Below are 11,458 nucleotides of genomic sequence, written 5' to 3' on the forward strand. Positions count from 1 at the left end.
TCACGAAATCAAGACTTCTGAAGCCGTTCACCCAATTCATGAAAAACCATACCGACTACCCCAGCGACATCGACAAGAAATAACAGAACAAATGGAGACTTTAGAGCGAGAAGGAGTAATTGCCTCTAGTGACTCTCCATGGAATGCTCCTCTTTTGGTGGTTCCGAAGAAACCGGATGTTAACGGAGTAGTGAAATATCGGGTATGCGTTGACTTTCGACGACTAAATCAAGTTACAGTGGGAGATGCTTTTCCACTTCCCAATATCACAGACATCTTGGATCAGTTAGGTAAGTCCAAATACTACAGTACACTCGATTTGGCCCAAGGATATCATCAGGTGCCAATGAACCCGGCCGATCGCGAAAAGACAGCCTTCTCTACGGATAAAGGCCATTTCGAATTTTTGCGGATGCCGTTTGGTCTAAAGGGTGCTCCCGGAACATTTCAAAGGATGATGAACAAGGTACTTTCCGGCCTGAATGGGTTAAAAGCGTTCGTATACCTTGATGACATCATTATTTATGCTAAGGACCTCCCAGATCATTCACAAAAACTTACAGAAGTTTTGGAAAGGCTCAGACAATACAATCTAAAACTACAGCCCTTGAAATGTGAATTTTTGAGGAAAGAGGTCACTTATTTAGGACACCAAATTACTGACGAAGGCGTTAAGCCTGACCCGAAATTAGTTGAATGTGTTCAGAATTTTCCAGTACCCCAAAACGTAAAAGGTATCAAATCGTTCTTGGGACTCTCTGGGTATTACAGGCGTTTCATACAAAATTATGGACAGATCGCTAAACCACTAACTTCGTTACTTAAGAGGGATGTGCCATTCAAGTGGAGTGATCTATGTCAACAGTCATTCGAAAAACTGAAAAACCTTCTAATAAATTATCCAATCCTTCAGTATCCAGACTTCACCAGACCCTTCAATCTCACTTGTGATGCTAGCAACTACGCAATTGGTTGTGTACTTTCTCAAGGTCCAATTGGGAAGGACCTACCCATTGCTTATGCATCCAGAACATTAAATAAAGCTGAGATAAACTATAATACCACTGAAAAGGAATTAGCCAGCATAGTATGGGGAGTTAAAACTTTTCGCCCGTACCTTTTTGGTCAACAGTTTAATATTATAACGGACCATCGAGCATTGGTGTGGCTGTTTAACCTAAAGGACCCCGGTTCACGGCTAACGCGGTGGCGTTTAAAATTGGAAGAACACCAATACACCATTCATTACAAACCTGGCACTAATAACACAAATGCAGATGCTTTAAGTCGGATAAATCAAATCGTCACCAGATCATCAAAGGCCGCAAAGAACTCAAAACATCCAGACCATACAGAACCATTAAAAACTTCAGAACCTCAGAACGATCACAGCTCTCATCAAGCTAGTTCTTCTATAGAAATACAAATCACCGAAAATTATCAGGAATTTCTGCAAGCAGATTCAAGTCTTATGAAACCAACTAAAAAAATTAGCGAAGTATCAGGAAATATATTTGAAATGGATTCTAGCATTTCCCTGGCATGTTGCGTTTCGGCGGATTTCGAGATGACACACGGAATAGCTGTACAAATAAGAAGAAAATTTGGCAACCTGGCACAGCTACGTAGACTACAGAAAAAGGTTACCGAGGTAGCATCCCTAGAGATAACAGACAGAAACATATTCTACCTCATTACTAAAGAAAAGTTCTGGCAAAAACCGACCTGCGAAGATATTTTTCAGAGTCTACAGAATCTCAAGAAAATTTTCCACGAGCGGAAAGTAACTCGACTCGCTTGTCCGCGTTTAGTGATAGATCGAGACGGTATCAAATGGGAAACCGTCTGGAGCATGCTCTACTACACGTTCCGAAATTCGGAAATAGAAATAAAAATCGTAACACAAGAACAGTTATCGAAAGAAGACCAGTTACGAATCATTAGAGAATTCCACGAGACTCCTTTGGGGGGACATCAAGGAATAAATCGGACATATCAAAGAATATTGCAGCAGCATCATTGGAAGGGAATGAGACAGATGATCAAAGCATATATCCTTTCCTGTGAAACTTGCCAACGTCAGAAAATACCAAATCGATCAGTAAAGGAACCGATGGTTATAACCACAACCTCTTCCAGACCCTTTGAGAAAATCTTCATGGATATTGTAGGACCATTTCCTAAATCTCATAAAGGGAATATATTCATCTTAACTCTTCAAGATGACCTTTCTAAATTCGCATGGGCAGTACCCATGATAAACCATGAAGCAAACACTGTAGCATACCATTTTGTAACCCAATTTGTGTGCTTACATGGACTTCCGAAAAGTCTTGTCACAGACTGTGGCACGGAATTCCTGAGTCATGTATTCAAAGAAGTATGTCAACTTCTTAAGATCAAACAAACTTCGACCACTCCATACCATCCACAAAGTAATGGGTCTTTAGAGTGTAGCCACAGAACATTAGGAGACTACTTACGCAGTTTCGTTGACAAAGATCCTCAAAACTGGGACACTTATGTTCCATTCGCGATGTTTTGTCATAATTCAACAGTACATACTGCAACCAAATTTCAACCATACCAATTAGTTTATGGTAATGAGATAACAGTTCCTCATTCATTCACACGAGATCCTGAACCTCAATACAACTATGAGGACTATTACTTTGAGATGAAGAAACAAATGCAGGAAGCTCATAAATTAGCGAGAGCAGAGCTATTAGAAAGCAAACACAAATCTAAAGAGCGTTATGACAAATCAATAGCACCTCTAAACCTTGCAGAAGGAGATAGGGTCCTAGTACAAGACAAAGCCCGTAAGGGAAAACTAGCTCCAAAATGGTTAGGTCCTTACCCCATCGTAGAAATCCAACCAGATTCACCAAATGTCACGATACTTAAGAAAACCAAACCTGTAAAGGTACACCGGAACCTTCTAAAACAATTTCATGAAAGAACATAACTATGTTTCAGACTCAGCATAATTTCAATAAGCGTCACGGAACCTTCCATCAATGATTCGGACCAAAGAAATCACCACCAAGTATTTAATCTAACGTCATTCAAGAGCCAACAAGGGATCTATTATGAGTCACATGGAGTAGCCAGATTGTCACATGTAAGTTGGGAATTGGTAATCTCCTTGGATGTACAATTACTAATTTCAAAATACCATGTCATCATGGCTCACTATCAAGCAACCACGACCATTTGTGAAAATATGAAGAACAGACTTGGTAATGTGGAAATTGAGGAGATTTGCTCTCTGTTTATACAACAATTTTCTAGAGCAACTTTGCCCTATTTAAACGAGATCGAAGCTAATCACAGAAGTATTATGTTAGCCATTAATAATGATGATAATAGAGTTCGACGGGGATTGGGGCAGACATTCAGGCGTATGGCCAACGTTCTGTATGGTGTATGCTCAAAGATTGATGTTGAATTCATTATAAATCAAATAACAGAACTAAATCGAAGCAAAGTACCTAGCAAAAGCAATATTCCGGAAAAGATCAGATTCTTACAAGCAGAAGTAAATAACTCTACACAACAATTAGAACTTCAACAACAAAAAGTAGAACAAAACCTTCAGTACCTACAAGTACAAACAAATCTTACTATCCAAAACCTTAATAAATTGGCATTCCGAACCAAAGTATTAGAACAATCATTACTATTTGAACTAGTTTTAAACAAGTACGCTTATGAAACCCAGAACCTTATCTCCATAATAAATACAGCATTAGATGGAAAAATTCACACTAGTGTCTTTACTCCACAGCACATTATTAAAGAACTTCTCGAAATTAAGGTAGACTTGCCGATTGGAAATACTTTTCCATTGGAAGTTAATATAGAATCTCTTAATGAAATCCTCCGAATCTCTGAAAAAAACATATTCTTAAAAGACAACTATCTTATCTACGTCATAGAAATCCCACTAATTACCAGTGAGGAATATAGTATATACCACCCTATACCTTTACCCATACCCCACAGTGAACAAACCATTTTCTTAGTCGACCCTGAAATAGATTATTTAGGTGTAAGTAGAGACAACGAAAATTTTATTGCTTTAGATAACGCAAAGTGGGAAGAATGTACAAAATTAAAGCCCTATAAAGTTTGTAGAGGTAATCAACATGTACAGCATTGTGCAGAATCAGATGTATGTGTAGTTTCATTACTAGTGAATAATCAATTTAATCCAGACTATTGCAAATTCAAATTCGTTTCATTAAAAGCCCCTATATGGCATCAGTTAGTGCAAACTAATTCATGGATCTATTATACCCAACGGGAAGTAGGTACCATCACTTGCACAAATCCAACAGAAAATTCCAAGATAGAAATTGAGGGCGTAGGTAGAATAACTATACCCCCATTTTGTAAAATTAATCTCAGAAACTCTATATTATTTTCTAATAACAAAGCTAGTAGGGATAGTCATTCAGATATTATACCAGAAAATTCTAAGAATGAACCGTTACACACATTGGCAGATATAGTCAAAACAATTATTCCTCAAAACCTCACTAATAAAATCCTAATTCAAAATTTGAACCAACTGACTAATAAAGCAGTTGAGTTAAATGAACTTTCACATACCCTAGCTGAACCTTCATTAATTTTCAACATTAACATTCACGTTATTGTCATTTATATTATTGTAATACTAACAATATTAACAACTAGTATATTAAGTTTTAGTTTAAGAAAAAATGTCACAAAAATATACAACCCTGAAATACCAGAAGCATGAAAAACCTAATGGTATTCAGGAAGACACACAGTGTAATTTATTTTTCTTACTTTTATTATTTTTTTCCTTTTAATATTTTATTATTTTTTTGTCAAACTGAACTGACCCCCAAATAACAGAAAATTCGAAACTTTGCAGAAACTTAAACATTTAAGTGAAACACTGTGGTCATTGGACCCCCGTGTCTCATTTAGTCTGGGGGGTGTTAAGAAACCCTGATTAGTACATATTTTATTTTTTATATATCTATATATGTTAACAACATATATAGACAATCATAATGCAGAGTGTGTGTCGTAAGACGCTGCTACCGTGGGAACCGCTGAATAAGGGTTTTTTATGTGAGACGGGGCACCGTCACGACAACACACAGGCAGTCAGTCAGTCGTAGAATTACGAGTGTTCGATTAACAGTTTGTAGCTATACTTAAGATTTTTACTACCAATTTTAATAAAAAATACATTAATTATTTTAATCTTAAATTGGTGCGTACGTTTATTTTGTGTTGTGCGTAAAATCCATAACAAGTCATTCGTTTTTTAATTACAATAAAATAAGATAATTGTTACATGAGAAATCGAGTAAATATCAAATGTTGTAAAAATATAAATTTCAGACGCTCATAAAAATTTAATTTAAGTTTCTTCTAGACATTTTTTTTTTGATAAAGGTAGACAAACTTATGAGTAATCTTATATTACATTTTCAAATCTTAGATTTAAAAAGAAAAATTTTTATGAATTCTCATCAAAATAATTTGCTATTTTTCGTGATTTTTCCGTATTTTGTCAAAATTTGAACTTTAAATGCTTATAATTAAAAACTGTGACTAAGGATTTTTAATTTTTTTCATCTGCCTTTGCAACAATAACCTGGGAGCCTTCTATTAAATTTTCAAGCTTTTTTACTCAACAGATAAAATTTTATTGATATTTATAGAAAAAAAAACTAAAAAAATTGAAAACTGACAATGGCCGTAAACAGCTCAAAAAGAGTCAAAATATTTTGTAAATTTTATGGTGTATAGAAAATGCTAATATAAACATTCAGTCAAAATTTCATGTCCCTACGGTCATTTGTTTTAGAGTTACACCAAAAACCAAAATCGATTTTCTCGAAAACAGATTTTGCGTAAAAATTCCCGTTTTTCCTTAATTTTTCTTTTGTTTTTCACGTCGCTTGTGAAAACTACTGGGAAATTTTTACTTTTGACCCCCCAAAGTACCAACTAGATTCACTTTCCTATCAGAAAAGTTACTATTGAAGAAAATCCTAAAAGGAGATGACAGACACAAAAATAAAAAAAAAATAAAAAAAAAAGTAAAAAAAAAATAAAAAAAAAAACACACATCATTGTAGAATCAATACATTCATCGCTTCGCTCAGAATCTAAAATAGGTTAGTTAAAATTTTTTGCATTTTACATTTATGACGTAGGTCGCATATATTGGACCGTTACCAGCAAAGCAGACGTTTAAATCAAACATACTGCGTTCCATAGGTTTTATTTTACATAAATCACAATATTTTCAGTATTTTCAATATTTTCATAATATGGACAGGGTCCAAGTGTTGATCGGGCAACACCTTTAATATGGGTGGGTGGGTACTGGGTATTGATAGATGAAAAAATAGGTCATTTTATAGGTCGGTATAACAAATTATTATGAGGGGTACGTCTCCTAAAATTATTTGAGCAACACCAATTTTTGATGCACGTCACTGTTTTTAGTTCAACTGTATCTGGAACGTTTCCAAATCAGCGTCGCAGTTCACACACGTCACGGATTCCACCGAAATAGTCGATAATCAAAGTAAGTTTGTTTTCATATTCTTTTGGGGCTTAAATTTTCTTTTAAGACTTAAAATAAATATTTAATGTTACGACAAATGTGCTATCCTGCAAGTGGCGCATATTTTATAGTTCCGAACTAGAAATGTATAAAATACATAGTAAAATACACCGTCGTCGTTTTTCTAGTCCCCGGTCGTAAAATATTTATAATTAATAGGTGCATACCTAGGTACTTGAAATAGACATATACATAACGTATGTTTTGGTTTTCACAAATTTGATTTTGGTTTTTGGTGTAACTCTAAAACAAATGACCGTATATACATGACATTTTCACTGGTCGTTTATATTTGCATTTTCTATACACGATAACATTTTCAAAATAATTTGACTTATTTTGAGCTGTTTACGAACATAGTCAATTTCCATTTATTTTAGTTTTTTTTTCTATAAATATCAATAAAATTTTATCTGTTGAGTAAAAAAGCTTGAAATTTTAATAGAAGGCTCCTAGGTTATTATTTCAAAGGCAGATGAAAAAAATTAAAAATCCTTAGTCACAGTTTTTATTTATAAGCATTCAAAGTTCAAATTTTGACAAAATACGGAAAAATCACGAAAATTAGCAAATTAATTTGAGTTGAGAATTCATAAAAATTTTTCTTTTTAAATCTAAGATTTTAAAATGTAATATAAAATTACTCATAAGTTTGTCTACCTTTATCAAAAAAAAAAATGTCCACAAGAAACTTAAATTAAATTTTTATGAGCGTCTGAAATTTATATTTTTACAACATTTGATATTCACTCGATTTCTCTTGTAACAATTTTATTATTTTATTGTAATTAAAAAACGAATGACTGTAGATACTTGAAAATTTCACTGAATGTTTATAATAGCATTTTCTATACACCATAAAATTTTGAAAATATTTTGACTCTTTTTGAGCTGTTTACGGATATTGTCGGGTTTACATTTTTTTAGTTTTTTTTTCTATAAATATATTTGTTGAGTAAAAAAGCGTGAAAATTTAATATAAGGCTCCTGATATATCGTTCTAATAGCAGTTGAAAAATATTAAAAATACACAGGCACAATTTTTTTTTATAAGCATTTAAAGTTCAAAATATGTTGACAACATTTATCAAATTTATAATTTATTTATTATTTTGTAGTTAAAAATGTATAAAATGTTTATTTTTTATGGCTAAGGATTGAAAATTTAAGACAAGGCTCCACATAAATAGGTTATTTATAAATTACTTTATTCAGAATAATATAATCAAATATACTTGGTAATATCATAGGCTGACTGACCGTTTTCGCTCAGAATCGTTTTTCTTATACAATGATATTTTATCATTGAATTCAAATTTAACACTATCCATTAAAGTGACCCACTTGTAACCTACTGTACAGCAGAGCGACATCCACTTATCCACCTTTGTTTCATTGAAGTGATGTGTGAACTCTCAATTACATCAGATACTCATCTTTGTATGCGCACTTGCGCCACCCCGAAACTGTTTCAGTAGTTGCTTTTGCTTTTAAATGGCCTAATGAAGTGGTATGACTAAAAAATTTTTTTGAAAATGAATGACGGACTAAACAAATACAGATGCAAATAGTGTTTGAGGTGAAATTTGAAAAATGTTAGGTACTATGCATAGAAATGACTGATATTAATATTCAGTTTAACTTTCATCTATATTCTGTATTCTTTCACTGTTACATTTAAATAATAATTAGTCACAATAAATCAAATAGGTAATGTGAAAAGAAAATTCAAAAACTCCATTAATTTATCCACTCTTTTTTCAAAATAAACTTACTTGGATCATCTAAATTCAAACATAATAATATGACTGTTAATAATTTTTATCGTAATTCATACTTTTAATTCGGGTACTTAATTCGACAATATATCAATAATAGTTTTCTTCAAAAGAATGTTAGAATTCAAATACAAATTCACATATAATCATAACATAGGTAGTATAAAACAAAGTCGCTGCCTGTCTGTATGCTTAGATCTTTAAAACTACGCAACGGATTTTGATGTGGTATTTTTAATTGATAGAGTGATTCAAGAGAAAGGTTTAGATTCACAATTAGACCCGGTTGGTCCAATCCGAGGAGGTGCTCAAACAAGAATTTTGAGATTAAGATGGAAATTTTTGTTTATATATGGTTACTTTTGGTTATATAGAAGAAATAATAAGTAGAAATAAGTATTTACTATTTTGTTGGTTGCCATTGATTATCGGGCAGATCAGGTACAAGCATGCATCAATTTGAATTTTCGCACATTGCCTACAAACGTGGCAGAGTCGCACTTATAGCCGCTCATCGGCGTGTCGTTGTCTACTTGAATACATGATATGGCTTTCGCACATTATCCGTGATCCGACATAGTCGGATAGCCTACCAAGATGTCTGAGCTGCACTTAATGCAACGAGTTCCACCCAAAAAGAGTTGAACAATTAGAATTTTTTTAAGAGTTGTAATTTTTTACGGGCAACAAAGTGCGCGGGATAAGCTAGTAATATTTAATTTGTTTTATTAGTGAGGTTATATTATATCCTCGACTTTTGTCACTATTATCAGATAAGATTGAGTTTTCATATATTATTATTTTATGAAGTGTAATAAGCAAAAGTTAAAACAGAATGGTTTCTGTTGTATTAACAACGACAACAGCGGATTGTATAATAAACTAAAGTAGTTAAAAAAGAATTTTAACTTACTCTGAATGTGGCCGCATACATTTTTATTTAAATATACTATAAATCATAAATGTGTATCTTAGATTAGAACATAAGTTGTCATTTTGCAAACATTTATCATAGTTAGTAAAAACATAGGTACTTACAATAATGTTTTACTGCATATGAAATATATAAAATAATATTATTGTTAATTTATAAATATTCCAAAACATTAATTAAGTAACATTATTGATTTATAATTTAATACTTGATTTGTAGTGTATTAACTACATAGGCGCAACTAGACCTCCAAAACGTGGGGTGCTACAATATTTCATATTTTATGGTATTTCAATATGATTATGATAGTTTTACCTAAAAAATTAGAACTTTGGGGTGCTAACGAACTTTTTTCACCAGCCTAGTTGCGCCAATGACCTATCCAATATATCATAATATTTTGTGACAAAATGTATACGTAAGTCCTGACTACATACCTATTATCCAAAACAATTTTTATCAAATATTAAGCATTACCTATGTTAAATTTTATTTATAGGAGAATTTCCGAAATATTTATTTTATATGCTTTAACTTATTTAGATTCATTTGAACGTAGGAACCTATCTGTAGCATGTACAATATTGAATAGTGTATGTTTTATAATAAAAATATGTACCTATTGTGACTAGATAGAAGCAACAATAGGGTTATAATTTATTGTTTCTTCTAATAAATAGATAGTTTAGGTATCTCAAAATCATATTAAAATACCGGTTTCATCATGTCTTTTCAAAAAATCATCAATTGTCTCTTCATATTCTGGTGGGTCTAAAAAAAAGTATGCATTAATTGTTTATAAAAATATTTTATACCACCTATTTTTCGGTTGCGACATATTCATGATAATAATGTTTTTAACATTAGATATTCATTTAAGTTTGATTATGGAAATCATTATTTATTATTTATTAGATAGCTACAAACACAATGTGAGTAAAAATTATGTACAACTCGTGATTGGGAATTATTACAATAATCATATTAATTGTAGTATGATTACTATGTTAATGAGTGCAATGCACATTGTAATTAATACCTTTTGATTTAAAAATGAACCCCGGTTTTCATGTCAAAAATTATCGTCTTATTTATACCTTCTGACTAGTACAAATTTTTAAGTTGTTAGAAAAATTGAATATAGCTCAAATTATCAAACTAATAAATAGTACATTAAGCAACGGCCAACATGGTTTCAGATCGGTCACTACTTATAACTTATCACTTCAACAATTTATACTCTACTCTATACTCTACTCTTTTATGAAAATTTGTCAATTTGAGTACACCGATTTTAAGAAGACCTTTGATTGTGTTGATCATGAACTACTGACTATCAAATATTTTATTGGATAAGTTAGGGTTTAGTAATCCATTATTATTTTGATTTAACTTTTTTCTTATAAACAGATTCCAGTACACTCATGTCCATGATTTATTTTCAAATACGGTTACTGTCCCATCAGGAACTCCCCAAAGCGTTCATTTATCGTGCATTTTATTTATTATGTATTTATAAATTGAATATCATCTGTTCTTAAGAAATATCACGTTACATCATCTGTACTTGGCAGGCGATTTAAAAATATTTACTCGTATTTTCTCTTAGATGATTGTTTAATTCAACAAGATGATTAAAACATTTAGTCTGATTGGTGTCGAAATTGGGATATGTGCCTAAATACTCATAAATGTTACTCAATGTGTTTTTACAGAACCCGTTAGTATATAATTCACATGTATTCCATAAGTAGGTAAGTAATGTCCAACTTAGAACATTTTTATCATGCATTTTATCAAACTGTCTGTACCTACTGGCCCCGTTTTATTCAATTGAATAAATTATTATTATTATAATTGTGTTAAATTTGATTTGTATGAGAATTTCTGTTTCATTCTATAATATGCTTTGAATTTTTATGATTCTTTTAAAAGTATATTATGTAGTAGGTACATATTGTGAAAATATGTGTAATTATTGTGACTAGATAGATGCAATAATCGTGTTATATTTTATTGTTTCATCTTAAAACTATGTAATAGATATCTTAAAATCATATTTCAATACCTTTGTCACCATGACTCGAAGAATAACTTTTAGTAATAGGTAGGACTAAAAAA

At 32.0% G+C, this 11,458-nt stretch overlaps 1 protein-coding gene across 1 annotated transcript; it reads left to right on the top strand.

The window, feature by feature from the left end:
• The first annotated feature begins 3,187 nt into the window (after positions 1 to 3,187).
• LOC132944126 (uncharacterized) lies at positions 3,188 to 5,234 on the top strand. Its single transcript, XM_061013307.1, has one exon. The coding sequence runs from the start codon at positions 3,188 to 3,190 to the stop codon at positions 4,769 to 4,771; it is 1,584 nt and encodes a 527-aa protein (XP_060869290.1). The 3' UTR covers positions 4,772 to 5,234.
• The last annotated feature ends 6,224 nt before the right edge of the window (positions 5,235 to 11,458 follow it).

This window comes from Metopolophium dirhodum, chromosome 5, assembly GCF_019925205.1.
Source record: "Metopolophium dirhodum isolate CAU chromosome 5, ASM1992520v1, whole genome shotgun sequence".
Classification (NCBI taxonomy): domain Eukaryota; kingdom Metazoa; phylum Arthropoda; class Insecta; order Hemiptera; family Aphididae; genus Metopolophium; species Metopolophium dirhodum.

Bases quoted from the DNA above. Each gene is read 5' to 3' on its own strand.
- LOC132944126 (XM_061013307.1), top strand. From the start codon at position 3,188: ATGGCTCACTATCAAGCAACCACGACCATTTGTGAAAATATGAAGAAC.